This window comes from Cupressus sempervirens, chromosome 11, assembly GCF_028749045.1.
Source record: "Cupressus sempervirens isolate cs-2001-9-10 chromosome 11, ASM2874904v1, whole genome shotgun sequence".
In the NCBI taxonomy this organism is placed as follows: Eukaryota; Viridiplantae; Streptophyta; class Pinopsida; order Cupressales; family Cupressaceae; genus Cupressus; species Cupressus sempervirens.
The window spans coordinates 7,718,823-7,734,797 of record NC_143128.1 but is presented as its reverse complement, the minus strand read 5'-3'; the positions used below and the strand labels follow the sequence as shown (position 1 = coordinate 7,734,797).

General features: G+C 35.3%; 1 protein-coding gene across 1 annotated transcript; it reads left to right on the top strand.

Moving 5' to 3' along the window:
- Positions 1 to 143: 143 nt before the first annotated feature.
- Positions 144 to 7,228, top strand: LOC149527959 (large ribosomal subunit protein eL34). The gene is made up of 5 exons (XM_089809207.1): positions 144 to 285; positions 5,262 to 5,405; positions 5,519 to 5,598; positions 6,051 to 6,160; positions 6,819 to 7,228. The coding sequence occupies exons 2-5, from the start codon at positions 5,327 to 5,329 to the stop codon at positions 6,907 to 6,909; spliced, it is 360 nt and encodes a 119-aa protein (XP_089665333.1). The 5' UTR covers positions 144 to 285; positions 5,262 to 5,326; the 3' UTR covers positions 6,910 to 7,228.
- The last annotated feature ends 8,747 nt before the right edge of the window (positions 7,229 to 15,975 follow it).

Sequence of the window (15,975 nt, the reverse complement as noted above, 5' to 3'; positions counted from 1 at the left end):
CGTAGTCTAATCTAATTAATTAGAAATTTACATAAAAATTAGTTTTACTTTCATTTTTCTTTCAAATTATTAATTTTTTTTCTCACGTGTTTCCCTATTTTGTAGATTAATGAATTACTTTTGTGAGAAGAGTCAAAAAGGTCCCCGAACCCTAGTATTTTGTTGAAAGACTCGACGCCGCTAAATTGCTTTGTTAGGGTTTTGTAAAAGTTTTGCTCGCAAACCCTTTCGTTTTGACCCATTGGAACGTGCAGCAGTACGACCCAATTTTTACAGAACCTTGAGGTAAGTCACCTGCAATGGCTTCAGCCATTTTTTTGAGGAATCCGTATACGGAGTTGTTTTAGTTTCGTTTTATTTCAGTATTCTGTCATGATCTGTTCAATGAAGGTTTTGGTTCTGTGGTTTCATCTATGATTGTTTGCGCATATGAAGTTGTTGCAATTTACATCCGTCTTAAGTGCAGAGAAAACCTCGTACAGTTGTTTGGGCGTCTAGCCTAATAAAGTTTGATTGTAGGGTGATACATTTTTCCTTTTTTGACCCATACTCATTTCGGAAAATTCGATTCTCTTTTCCTCCGCGTACTGCCATTGATTTGAGCGCAATAAAGCCTAATGTACCAGCCTATCTTTACTTGGAGCATCGTTGTAATTGATTTCTAAACTGGATTTGGTTAGTGTAGAAGTGCTTGTGCCTATTTGGTCATTGTTTTGATCTAAAATCATGCCATTGTTCTCCTCATACTATTTACAAGAAGCAAGGTTGTATAAAATTGAACTTAACAAAGACATGAGGAGGTCAGGTCAGGTATTTGATAAATTCTACATTTTTGAAAATACTTTTTGCACCTTTGTAAAATAATGTATTTTTCTGTTTTCAACTGATGCAATCATGGCTGGAGGCCCCAAGCTAAGGGATTTCCAAACTTGAGCCCCAACACACAATAATTTACAGCAGAAAACATTGACAAATAACATCATTCAGTCACAACTTGTGCTCAACTGTTCTTAGAAGTTAGAAATGATATCCTTTATAAATTGTCAGAATTATATTAAGTAGCTTGGATGGACTTAAGGCTTCTAAGCCTTATAACACACCTACAGACAGGCCAGCTGTAGGCATTCTCTTTATCCTGCTTCAAGTTATAGTCACTATCTTGCATCTCAGCCAAATTCATATTCTAGTCCAGACAAAAGATCTTCTATAAGTGATTTCAGTTTTTTTCAATCGGTAATAATTTTAATATCATTAAAAGTAAGCTGGGAGAAGCTTGCCTCAAAACGAAGTTGGCAACAATCAAGTGTACTAGCTTCCCGAAGTGAGAATGACCGAAAGGTTCATAAACATACCCGACTAAAGAGATCATCCAATCCAAGTTTAAGTTTTAAATTTGGTTAGAATGGGAACGGAGGAACATCTCAAAATTCTCCGATTTACTATCTTTTTTTCCCCTTTCACTGTTCACCAACTGTCTTCAACTTTATCAGCCTTCTCCAGCCAATCAGATGTGAATCCTTTGAGACTCCCTCAACATCCTCTAAGCATGAAACCCCACCCTGGGTCAGATCATTGCTGGTTCTGCTGCCATCCCAAACCTTGATTCAGGGTGATCTGCTTTTCTCCCTTCCTTCTGGAATACCAACAATATTGATTTGAGATTCTTCCCTTGCCTCACCCACCAAGCCATCATTAACACTGTTCCTTATGGCTAAATCATCCCGAGAAGAAGACACATCCCCTACAGCAACGTTGTAGAAGCTTTTTTGCTTCTCAGCCTTCTTCTTAACTGTATAATGCTGTTATCTTTCTACCAAGAAGTCTCCTTGGACATTTTGTCTACCACATTGTGCAGCCATACGAACTGTTTGGAACTTACACCTGAAAGGAACCCTTTCATAGTCCAAGGGTTTGATCCAACATCCTTTTGAATTATCTATAGAGATATCAGCAAGAAGCCCCAATGAAACATCCATTTCATTTTCAACCAGAATATGAGCAAAGCTTGAATGAAGGAGATTAACCCTTTCATAGTCCAAAGGTTGGATCCAACATCCTTTTGAAGTGTCTATAGACATATCAGGAGGAAGCCCCTCTGAAACATCCATTAACCAGAATACAAGAGATTTGACAATTCTTCATCTTTCATCAAGAAATCCCTAGCAAATTTCCAACTGCCTCTAAAAGAGAATCAAACGTTAAATGCAAAGGAAGACTGGGAAGCCTTAGCCAGAGTGGGATCTTGTCAAATACTTAAGTAGATGGACAAAAATCAGGATGCAAGGGTTTCAGCATCAGAGTGAACTTCTACTCCCAGCTCCAAAAGTGCTTAATAAGTCCTTAGTTTTGTCTTGAATTTTAAAAAAAACAAAAACATTGAAAAGCCCTTTTGCGACAGGGTAAATTTGAACACACCCTTTGAGAATGGGTTCCCAGTATTCACGAATCCAAGCATGTAGATCATATAACTTGGCCATAGCCCCCCTAACTGCCCAATCATGCCTAGTTATGAGAAAACTGAAACATTATGAGCAATTTCTTCCTCAGATTCTGTATTCAAATCAACAGACACAACTTTTGGATGATGGGACAGAAGCCTCTAAACCACTCACTTGCTGGTGCCCTAGCTGCTGCATGTACCATTGTGACAGGCTAGGGCCAGGGCTCTTGAAAGCTTTATCTCCCGTCACCCCCGACAAGCAGATGCTTCGCGGTGTGTTTAGCAGGCTGGTCCCCAGTAACCAGCTCCAGTCCGCTGCCAGATCTCATTCCCTCTGCAGGCTGCAGCAAAGTTTTCACCTGCGCGTCAGTAACATGATGATGCAAAAATATCTTGGAGCTCCCGCATTTCCATTCGCCAACGTTGATGGAAGAATCACCTTCAAGAAATTCTAAAAAGTGTTGCTGCATTCTAACTGCCAGACTATCATTGTTTCCATGAGTTGTGCATGCCTTTGAGGTTTTATTGGAGAGCCAAGATTATTCAAGCTCAGACCAGGCTGTCCATGGTGAGGAGGGGGTGGGGGTGGAAATTTGACCTTTGCATCAGGAGCAGCAGAAACCCTAGCCTTACTGCCAGGAAAGCAGCTCTGCAGTGCCATCTTCTCCTTTGACTAAAATTTTTTTGGTTGCATTGCTTTTGCACATATTTGTAGGGAGAAGATTATTAATTTGCAATCACAGAAAGATGTTTGGTTGAAATGTGTGCTTATTTTAATCAGAATTCAAGCATGGATGTTGTAAACCTCAAATTGAATTAAAAGTGAGGATGGTACCCTAAAATTAAATGTATTGCAAAATGTGATATATTGCAAAGTATAATGTTTTAGATAAGCATGTACCAATTGGTTGTAAGTGACTTTCATGGACCTGTATTAAGTGACTTTCATGGACTTGTATTTGTCCCTAACAAGAAGAATATAAGTGCTATGAAACTTATCGTTTGACTTGCAAACAAGAGAATCAATCATGTTTTAAAATCTTGGATACCACTCTAAAATTTTAAATATGGCTTTTATAGATCACTTGAGTTCATCTCTGGTAATATAAGATAGTTATTGCACTCTTGGACATGAATTTAAGAATTTTTTCATGAACTCCTTTAGTACTCTACTATTCAAGATATCTATCCTATTCTATCCTCCATTTCTGAACTCTTGAGAATATAATCTGTGAAAATTAAGAAAAAAATATCTAAGCTACTTTGTTTATTTACTTAACTGGATTTATGATACTTGCAATTTATATTATTTCCATAATATTGAAAAAAATTTCAGCCCAATTTATGCATATTTTTAATTCTTTGATGCTCTTGAATCCCGGACTTGTAAGTACATAACAATTTTGTAAGATTAATAGTAACAGATTTCCACAATCCATTTGTAAAGTACTGAGTTTTCTGGATTCGATTTTGTGTGTTTATTTATCATCAACATTTCGGATCACACTACATGATCCATCTTACTATCCTGCACTTTCTCATCCTGATGATGGATCATGTAGTGTGATCCGAAACGTTGATGATAAATAAACACACACAATCGAATCCAGAGAACTCAGTACTTTATAAGATTGGGAATGCTATCCAAGTCACCTTTGTCCTTTCTCTCATTTTGGACACACATTCAATGAATAGCCTATATGCATTCATTAACATTATTTAGGTTATATGTAGATGTGTACATGATAGGCATCTTTGTAAGCTAGCCATAACTTCATTATCTTAAAAAGAGTTGAAAGTTTTACTAATTTGCTTCTCTAAGTATATATATTCCATCTGTACATTTAAATTATTAACATTTGAAAAAAGTTATCATCTCATTAGAAAAGCCACCAACAAAGATGTTTGTTACCGTTTGTTGATTGTGAATCATGATCTACTTCAATGAACTCAAAGGAGATGCTTTCCCATGGCTTTGAAGGAAATAGTGATGGAAGTTGCAATCTCGACTTGCTTTCCAAATCTCAAAACTTAAAAACATCATATTGCATCTGCAGCCGATACAAATACGAAATATCTTTGCATAATAGTAATTTGTTTTCCCTATGGCAAAATAATTTGACACTTTTGAAGTTCTGCTTTTATAAAAAATATTCTTGACTTTAACCTCATGTAATGAAAATCTTAATCATTTTATGGAGAAAGATATCTTTTTGTATAAATCAATCCCTCCTCTTTCAGCCATACCTAAGTAGAATAACTGAGAGAGCAAATAACAATCTGATGTATTCTAATCTTGCTGCTACTAATTAATCAAGTTTTTTTGAGGTGGTTTACAAAGTCAGTTCAAATTAACCGTAACCTTGGGATTTTTTCCAATGAGTGTACATTATTTGCATGTACCGTAACCTTGAGAATTTTTTTCCAATGAGTGTACATTATTTGCATGATCAGTCACCACATACCAACACTTTTATAAGAAAATATTTTTTACACTGACCTCATTGAATGAAAATCTTGATCATTTTATGGAGAAGGATATCTTTTTGTATAAATCAATCCCTCCTCCGACAGGCATACTAGAATTCTCTTTGTAAAGATTAGTTTATATATACATATTTTGTATTAGAGATAGTTTACAAAAATATAGTTTCAAAATGAGGTGATACATCATCTTAGTTATAATAGAGAAGTATACAACATGAATTTTGTTTTTGGCACCCAACAAGAAGAGCATAAGTCGCTAATATATAACTTGAATAACTAAAATGACCAGTTTAAAAGTTTCAAAAAGAGCTAAATATAAATGCTATTTTTTCAGCGTGAAAGATAGATTACAGCTTAAAGCAGCTGTAGAGGTAATTGCTGAAGGGAGGAAAGGCCAAGATGGTGCAGAGGCTAACATACCGCAGGCGCCACAGCTATCACACCAAGTCAAACCAGACCAGAATTGTCAAAACTCCTGGTACAAAAATATATTCTAGTTTTGTTTAACTTTGCAACAGGGTTTGTAAGTTTATAATGCTATCCTTCTGTTTATGTGTTTTCACATCTATTAGTTTATGCATATTTAAATAGGCGGAAAGCTAATCTACCAGACCGCTAAAAAGAGGGCCAGTGGACCCAAATGCCCAGTTACTGGCAAGAGGATTCAAGGAGTAAGATGCTCCATCCTTTCAATTTGTTAAATATTACTTTTGTATTGCTTTCATGAGGGTCTTTTCTTGTTAGTGTAGAGCAAGGTAAGCTACGAATGCTTATATGCTGGACATAACTGAATTGTAGTCTAGGGCTTTTCATAAATATGCAATAAAATATAAGAACATATGAAAAATCCTGACATTTTCTACTTATTTTACATTTTCACAGTTTCACTTCATGCCTTTTTTTAATTTCCCTATTATCTTGCAAAATATTTAATCTGGATGTTTATAATTAGTGTATCTGTTATATAGTGTTAAATGTTGTATTTTTTTGGCTTGATTTAATCTTTCTAAAGGTTGCATATAATCTCAATTGTAATTTTGTCATTGCTGAGTCATTATGAAGCTATCAATTGAATTTATTTTAAACTCAAATATTATGTACTTGATGGGTTGATACTTCACAGATTCCCCATTTGAGGCCTGCTGAGTACAAGGTGAGCAGGCTGAAAAGAAGCAGGAGAACTGTAAACAGGGCATATGGCGGGGTTCTGTCTGGTTCAGCTGTGCGAGAAAGGTATTGCTTTACATTTTCAGTTTTGATATTCCCGGTCTTTGCTCTTGGTCAATACATTTTCTTATTTGTTTAGATTCTTCATTGCTGTCGCTCTCTGTAAACATCTCTTGTGAATGCTGATCTTTTTTTATTTTTAAAAGATTCCATTAAATTTGGGCTTTATATTTGAATGATTTTACATGATACTGCTGGTAGTTCTCTTCAAATTAACTTGTAATTTGTGCTTTGTAAACCATTTTTCTTTTCAGTTATTACTGGTTTCATTTGAATTTCGACTAATTTTTTTGGGTGATAATTGTTTATTCCATGAAAGCTTTTGATCAGAAAGACCATCCAAGGATTTTATTACCGTCCAGTTAATTTGTTCGATATACAATATGAATATGACGTCCATGGAAGCAACACGAGTGCATTCCCTCTAAGTTTGAATGGATTTAATTAACTTGGTATATATTGGCCCTAAACTAAATCATATAGCCTGCAGAAAATTTTGGGCTTCTAGGGATATTTCATATTTGCAAGGTTATATTTATTTTTGTTGAAGTAAATGTCTGTCGCAGTGCAATTGCTATGTTGTTTTTCTCAGTGTAATTATTTTGTTAGTGTTGTTGGTAGATTGCCTTGGAATAATAGCTACCCATATCAAATTATATTGCAGGATCATCCGGGCTTTCCTTGTTGAAGAACAGAAGATTGTTAAGAAAGTGTTGAAGATTCAGAAGTCCAAGGAGAAGACTACTAAGAGTTAGAATTGGGGATATGATATTTAGAACACCTTTTTTTCCTATAGGTAATCAAGATCAGTGGTAAACCAAATATTTTGGTTAATCCCGAGAAAAGTATATTGTTTGTTTTTCACCCAGTGGGTAGCTGTGATTGTACTGGTTCCCTTTTCTAGCAGAGGGGCTTGAGGTTTTATTAGTCTTATGATCAACATGTATTTGTTCATCACCTGCGGGACTATTTTTCAATCACACTAAAGTGGATTACAGGTATTTAATGCTTCTTGTTCATTTATACTCACATACGTGTTGAAAATTGCTAATTGATGACAAATTTTAAGATTTATTCTTATTCACTTTTTGCTGTTTGATTGTATTTTTTTTATGATAATAATATGCAGAACTGGAATTAGAATACTGAATTTGAGCATGTAAGGAAACAAATAAATTATGAGCTGTACATTGGAACAAGGTTCAAAGCTCAGGCTGAACTGTATAGAAATGGTTAGAGGAGGTTAATTGGGACAAGGTTCCTAGCTCAGGTAAAACTGGGAGAGAAATGAATCAAAGAGCAGTTCAAAAGGCCAAACAGCCAATTCCAACCCACTGAGTGATAGACTTATCTGGGATTTACAAGCACACCCAATAATATCAAAATTTAGTTCATGAATATGGTAGTCTAGAGTTGTTAAAGTCTAGAAATAGTATATATCCATATTGCAATTTTATTTAGGGCTAGAGGAAACATTTTGGTTATTTTAGTTGAACTAGGAAGCTGATAGGAGAAAGTTGGTATTAAGATGAAATAATTAGAGAAACATTCTAAAACTTTCTCAGTAACTCATAGGACATGACAGTTCTGCTCTCTCTCTCTCTTGTTGCAAAGCTCAAAAGGAAAACATGAGTGCCAATGAGATTTTTAATGACATTTTAGTGGGATGCACTTAAGCTTCACCTGCCTTGTGCGGTCTACAGATTCAATCAATGTTGCACTAGTTAAGAAGTGGGGGTGTTGATGGAGTCACATTCTGAACCTTCATAATTTGTTTCATAGGAGTGTGCAAAGCATTACACTACTTGTATAAGATCTAAGATCTTTTGTTGCATGTCTCTGAGTCCTTTTCCTTCCCAAGAATATTAAACTACCAAGTGTGTATAGTAAATTTGTGATAACACGTGGAGAGCTGTGGAGAGCTCTTAGAAGTGGCCGAAGTTTGTGTTTTGATAAATAGTTGCCTTATAAGGCTGCCATGAAAATACGCAATTAAGATGTGTTAACACTTTCTTGATGAAATACTGTATATGTATATTTAAGATTTTTCCCATAGTTTTTTTATTTTGAAAATAAAATGTGTGCATGGATATACAATGGTTACATTTCAAATTTTAAAATTTGATATCTTCAATTTTTGAGCAGCACCATTTCACATTCAATCCAGCCCTTCAAGAAGAAGGCTCGAGCAAAGGTTTTTCAATAATATAATTTGTGACATTGCTATCAAGATTTAACTATTTAGTTTTTAAGTCAAACTCATTGACCCATGTTGCATGAATAGTGATTCGACATGAATTCATTGCATGAGAATAAATGTAACACTTAGCACTCATTGGATCTAGGTGATGCTCACAAAGGTGAAGCATCAGGACTTTCAAGAAGTCACACATCCCAGTTCTACTCTAGCTTGAGCGTGCTTAACTATAGACTTTCTTTCATGGTTAAAGCTACATTGATTGTAAAACCATCACCAAGTATTGTGACTTGTGAACATTCATTAGAAGGCCCCTTAAGCTCATCAATTGATAAGTAGGAGATGATTTCCACACCAATTCAAATTATGATATGGCTATTAGGATTTAACTGTGTAATTTTTGAATCAAATTCATTGATCCATGTTTCATGAGTAGTGATTCGACATGAATCCATTTTTCATGAGAATAAATGAAACACTTAGCACTCATTGAATCTAGGTGATGCTCATAGAGGTGAAGCATCGAGACTCTCGAGTGGTCACTCATCCAAGTACCTACTCCAACTTGAGTGCGCTTAACTACAAATTTTCCACCATGGTTACACTTACTTTGTTTGCAATCCCATTTGCAAAACCTTCACCAAGCATTGTGCCTTGTGAACCATTCATTAGAAAGCTCCTTAAGCTCATCAATTGATAAGTAGGAGATAATTTCCACAAGAAGTCAAATTATGATATTGCTATTAGAATTGAGCTTTGTAGTTTTTGAGTCAAACTCATTAATTCATGTGTCATGAGCAGTGATTCAACATGAATCCATTTTTTATGAAAAATAATAGAACACTTAAACACTCATTGGATTTAGGTGATGGTCAAGGAGGTGAAGCATCGAGACTTCCTGATAGGTCACCCATCCTATAGTACTACTCTAACTTGAGTGCACTTAACTACGGATTCCGTCCCATGGTTAAAACTCACTCTGCTTGCAACCCAATTTGCAAAACCTTCAAGTATTGTGCCCTGCCAACCATTCATTAGAAAGCCCCTTAAGCTCATCAATTAATAAGTAGGAGATAATTTATATAGCAAGTCAAATTATGATATTGCTACTAGGTTTTAACTTTGTAGTTTTTGAGTCAAACTCATTGGCCCATGTTTCATGAGCAGTGATTCAACATGAATCCATCTTTCATGAGAATAAATGGAACACTTACACTCATTGGACCTAGGTGATGCTTACAGAGGTGAAGCACTGGGACTTCTTGGGAGGTTAGACATCCAGTAGTACAACTTGAGCATACTTAACCACAAAGTTTTCTCCATGGTTAAACTGTTGCAACCTCGTTTGCAAAGCCTTCAAGTATTGTGGCTCCTAAATCGTTCATTTGAAAGTCCCTTAAGCTCATCAATTGATAAGTAGGACATAATTTCCATTGCAAGTCAAATTATGATATTGCTATCAAGATATAACAGTGTAGTTTTTGAGTCATTGACCCATGTTTCATGAATAGTGATTCAACATGAATCCATGTCTCATGAGACTAAATGGAACACTTAGCACTCATTGGATATAGGTGATGCTCACAGGGGTGAAGCACCAAGACTTCTTGGAAGGTCACCCATCCCAGTACCTAAAGTTATAGCGTTCTTAAATACAAAGTTTTTGTTACATATTGTGCCCCCCACCAAACATTTGAGTTTTTAAATATTTGCCCGCCCAACGGTCACTTCCCTGTTTAATGTTATTTTTAAACATCCTAGGAATATCGAAAAAATTAAATGATCGAACCTTATGATATTCCTTATTTCCTAGGTTTACTTCTGCGGGCTTGCAAGTCCCCATCGTCGGATCTCGAAATATCCATGGTCGGTGCTATCTCGCTATGGGAAGTTGCATGTTGTTTTGTCATAGCGACATAGCGCCTTTTGGCCGCGTGGCCGGTGGGTCCTCCCTTTTCCTTGTTGTTTCTCCGACGCCGAGTTTTGATAGATCCTCGGAGGGCGCTATGGCGCTATCGAAAAATCTGTGTTCCTCGCCGTTAGCGACATAGTGCCCAGACGGAAAATGATACTGCGGCGACATTAGAAGGAAGGTGGGTCCCAAGCATGCCCTGTCAGATATCAATGATGAAATTTGGCACACACAATGAGACCTTAGGCAATGTGGAAGGATGACTATGCTTGGAATGAGGCTTTGATTTGTCGCCAGTTGGGCAGCTTTGATTCGTCGCCAGTTGGGCAGTTCGTTGATGTCAGCAGTTGCCTGGATCCACGCCGCTTTCAAACGCACGAGGATTTTCTCACCCTTGGATCTAGGAAAATCAACGGTGGGCACTATCTTGCTATGGAAAGTTGCGAGGATATTACCCATAGCGATAGCGCCTCGGTGACGCGTAGCACAGACGACATCATGGGCCCGCCCTTCTCCAAAGTAGTATTACGGCTCATCCTTGGTGGTAGTTGTCAGGTGGGTCATAGTACAATGGTGATATTTCATTGGTCCACTCAGCCAACTCGGCGTGCAGTCGTGCATTTTTGTTGATCACCATAGATCTAAGGAAAATCGACGGTGGGTGCTATCTCGCTATGGAAAGCTACGAGGATATTACCCATAGCGACATAGCGCCATTGTGCCACGTGGATCGGTAGGGCCAGGTCACGCCAAGATGAAGATGCCAGGTGGTTGCCAAGTGGTTCGTGGGCCCAGGTTTTCAAGTTTCTTTTAGGGAGATAGCGCAGTAATATAGTGAGTCTTCACGATTGTCAGATTAGTCTAAATCCACAGTGGGCGCTATCTCGCTATGGGAAATTGCTCTGAGGATACGCATAACGACATAGCGCCTCGATGACACGTGTCCCAGTGGGTCCGGTGGAGGCAATAATGGTTAGATGCGCTGGTAGTTAATGTGACCATCGCAGTTGGAGTTTGAGGAATTGGCATAGTTAGTAAAGAAAGATTGGTCAACCTCGGGAAGACTTTGTGGGGTGGCAAAGTGAAAAGAGATCGTTGGTCCACGTGGCTCATTTCGATGCCAGGGTTATGTTGACTGCTGGCCACGCTGGTTCGTGAACTGGGAACAGGGGATACCGAGGTTTTTTGCATAATTTGATCTCTATAATCAATCCCAACCAACCTAGAATGAATGCAAGACAAGGAAGAACACTCCACCTCCGATCCAATCCCCATCTACCTGGTCAGAGTGGCTTAATGGCGCCGTTTCTGTCCTCTCAAGGCATTATTTGACATAGAAGATCAGATATCATTGCATTTGGATCCGTATCCAGATCGAATTTTTTTCATGATTGTTCTCTGCAGGACTTAATGGCAGGTTGTTGCGAAGTGATTACAGTTGGAGGACATCCCAGTTATGCTTGAGCTACAAAGGCAAAATTTTATGAATTTTGTGGTGGACCTTTCTCTGTTTTCTTTGTTATTGCGTTTTAGATTCTCAGTGTAAATTCCCCTGTGCCTCTGAACTACATGATTTTCTGCCTTATCTCTTTTAGCCATTGATGTAAAAGTGCAAGAACTCTTTGCCTCTTATTGGTGTTTTGTAGAGATCTATGATCTGTATGACTGTATCTCCTTGGCATGTGAATGATAATATAAGTGAACCTCTCTTTCCTTGTGTCATTCATCTTGGTCTTTTGATCTGCATGTGATTATTAGATTAAAGCAAGTTTGAATGTGTATATCTTTAGTTTCATTTTGGTTGAAAAGTGCATATATGGGCAGAGATTGGTCTGAACACTCTATTTTGGTGCATCACCTCTTTAGATTAGATTAGGTAGATTTGTTTTCATGCTCTCCTTCTTCCTTTTTCTCTCCAAGAGTAGTTAGGTGCATCCTGATAGTAAGAGGAAGCCGACCTTCTTTGGAGAGTCAACCTCATAGTTCAAGTCCCACAGCTTGGAGGTTGTTTCCATGTTTCACGAGGTCGTTCTTAGGTAACAACTTTGGACAAGGGTGCAGACTTCAGTGACAACAGTTTCCTCTATGGTTAAATCCACTCTGCCTAGAACCCCATTTGCAAAACCTTTTACCAAGTATTGTGCCTTATGAATCATTCATTAGAAAGCCCCTTAAGCTCATGAATTGATAGTAGGAGATAATTTTTACAACAAGTCAAACTATGATATTGCTATTAGGATTTAATTGTGTAGTTTTTGAGTCAAATTTATTAACCCATGCTTCATTGACGAGGAGGTAGCTATGAGCTAGGAAGCTTGATCTAGAGACATCCTTACGATTGGGGTTAAATTAGAGGGTTCTTTACCATGTTATTTTCATAGTCCATGTGACTCTATCCTTAGTCAACCCTTCAATGAATTATTCTCTCTAGATTATCTCGACTCTATATTTACTTTTTAAAATTCTTCATTTTCTAATTACAAGGAAATGATAAAATACACTTCTTCGTTTCTTCTTTTCCAAGAGACAACCGTTCATAATACAAATCCTTTAAAAAGTCATAACACTAGTTATAATCCTTTTGAAAAGTCACAATTTGGAAAAGTCTCTATACTTTATAATGACCCTTTCAAGGTTCACATCATTTCAATATCATTGATAACTTTAGCCCCCATATTAATTAATGTCCAACATATCAATGTCATTTCTAAACTTTGTTAGGTTCGATTTGAAAATAAATTATCCTATATTAATTGCTATTTTTTGATTTGTCAATAATTTCTTGGGCTATATATTGATTTTTTGTGAGCAAAAAATCTAAAAATTAAAATGAAGTGTTCCTACGAAGTTTTTAGAGCCCTCCATTTGCCTTAAGTGGGCTAAAGTTTGTCTGTCCATTTGTGACAATTAGTGCGCACAAGAAATAAAAATAGATTGTTTGTTATTTTTAATGCTTAGGTTTTATCATTATGTTTTATTTATTTCTATTTGAATCAATTTGTTTCATTAATTTTATATTTATGTAAATAAATAAATAAATTAATATAATATAATAATGATTATTTATATATCAGTTTTACTATAGTTTATATTTTATATTTTATTAATTACATTAAGCAATGAAAATATTATTAAATTTTTCATTTGTCTTCATTTTGTATATAATCCTTTGTTATTAATAAATAATTAAGCCGAGAGGCTTTTTACAGTGACAACAATCTTCAATGTAAATATTTTTCATTTAAAAAAAAATTGCCGTTCATTTACTTGTCATAGAAATAAAATAGAATCTTAACAGTTACAGATACTAAATATAATAGTTTAATTTTTCTATTCCATGATATTTCTAAATTATTTATGCCAAATTGCTTTAATGTCAAATGAATCTATTGTGCTAAACACATTGCATCGAGAATGCTACTAGCTTATTAAGCCGAGAGGCTTTCTACAATGGCAGCAATCTTCACTGTAAACATTTTTCATCTAAAAAAAATTTGACGTTCATTTACTTGTCACAGAAATAAAATAGAATCTTAATAGTTAGAGAGACTAAATATAATAGTTCAATTTTTCTATTCCATGATATTTTTAAATTATTTATGCCAAATTGCTTTAATGTCAAATGAATATATTGTCTAAACACATTGCTTCGAGAATGCTACTAGCTTATATATATTCAAAGGATATCTCTCGGCTTATATATATATATATATATATATATATATATATATATAAAGCTAGTTTATCTAATAAAGATAAATAATATAGAACAAGAGAAATAATATTAATTTTTAGATAATAATCTATTTCATTCATGTTATACAACACCCATGCTAGCTAGTATACTTTTATTTCAAAGATTTTTAAAATTTTCCTATAGTTGCTTGCAATTGTTTATAAAAAAAAGTTCACATAATTATTTATATAAATTTATCCCAAAGATTTGTAAATATAAATTTAGTTATTTAAATTTTTTTTTTAATAATGTTTTATGAATCAAAATCTTGTACTCATACATCAAAGAAACATTTTAATATATATGTCGCCCATAAAGGAAGATCCAAAATCTTAATAACACACACTGCATACAAATCTAAAAATTTGATGTCAGCGTCATAAAATATTTTAACTCAATTAAACCTATGCATCTAAAATTAAATTACATCCAAACGACAAAAAATGATTAAAATATTTCATAACATAAAGAGAATTACAAAAGATGTAACAAATTTAGATTTCTTTGGGACAAAAGGCAGGGACTCCATCTTAACAGGAGCTTGTTTTCTTCATATTACTTTCCTCTTCCATTTTTCTCTTTTGAATTCATGTCTTCTCTTCTTTTTTCCCTCTCTCTGTAAAATAAACTTTCATCCCTTTTATATCTTACTTTTAAGGAGTCATGTCTATTTGTTAAACATTTCTTGACTTTTCATTAGATTTAGTTAATTTATATTATTCTATGTTATATTATTTATTTACTTATTTATTTGTGTTTATTATTTGTTATTAAATTCTATTTAGAAAGTTAACATAATTTCTATGATATTGTCTTTTATATTTATTTTTATTTCTTTATTGAAATTTACTTATTATTTTTTAATTATTTAAAATATCATACTAAATATTATTTCATTGATAATATAGATTAAATAATAATAATTTCTTATTTTTATATTTTAGTATTAGTTTTGATATAACTTTATTTTCATTATTTATTTAATAACATCGCATCATCTGATCATTATTAAAATGGGGGTATGCAATGATTCGACATGAATCCATCTCTCATGAGAATAAATGGAACACTATCTAGGTGATGCTCATAGAGGTGAAGCACAAAGACTTCCTGGGGGACTTCTCAAGAGTTCACCCATCCCAGTCCTATTCTAGCTCGAGTGCACTTAATTACAAAGTTTCCTCCATGGTTAAATCCACTCTACTTGCAACCCCATTTGCACAACCTTCACCAAGTATTGTACTTTATGAACCATTCATTAGAAAGCCCCTTAAGCTCATCGATTGATACGTAGGACATGATTTTCACAACAAGTCAAATTATGATATTGCTATTAGGATTTAACTGTGTAGTTTTTGAGTCGAACTCATTGAACCATGTTTCATGAGTAGTGATTCAACATGAATCTATCTCTCATGAGAATAAATGGAACACTTAACACTCATTGGATCTAGGTGATGCTCATAGAGGTGAAGCACTAGAACTTCTCGGGAGGTCATCCATCTCAGTACTACTCTAGATTGAACGTGCTTAACTACGAAGTTTCCTCCATGGTTAAATCCACTCCACTTGCAATCCTATTTGCAAAACCTTGGCCAAGTATTGTGCCTTATGAACCATTGATTAGAAAGCCCCTTAAGCTCATCAATTGATAAGTAGGAGATAATTTCCACAAGAAGTCAAATTATGATATTTCTATTAGTATTTAATCGTGTAGTTTTTAAGTTAAACTCATTGACCCATATTTCACGAGTAGTGATTCAACATGAGTCCATCTCTCATGAGAATAAGTGGAACACTTAACACTCATTGGATCTAGGTGATGCTCACAGAGGTGAAGCGCCAAGACTCCTCGGGAGGTCACCCATCCTAATACTACTCCATCTTGAGCGTGCTTAACTACAAAGTTTCCACCATGGTTAAACCCACTCTGCTTGCAACCCCATTTGCAAAACCTTCAGCAAGTATTGTGCCTT

Excerpts from the sequence above, each read along its gene's own strand:
- LOC149527959 (XM_089809207.1), top strand. The coding sequence starts at position 5,327 with ATGGTGCAGAGGCTAACATACCGCAGGCGCCACAGCTATCACACCAAG. Across the intron at positions 5,406-5,518 it reads CAGAATTGTCAAAACTCCTG|GCGGAAAGCTAATCTACCAG; the intron begins GTACAAAAATAT and ends ATATTTAAATAG. Across the intron at positions 6,161-6,818 it reads GGTTCAGCTGTGCGAGAAAG|GATCATCCGGGCTTTCCTTG; the intron begins GTATTGCTTTAC and ends ATTATATTGCAG.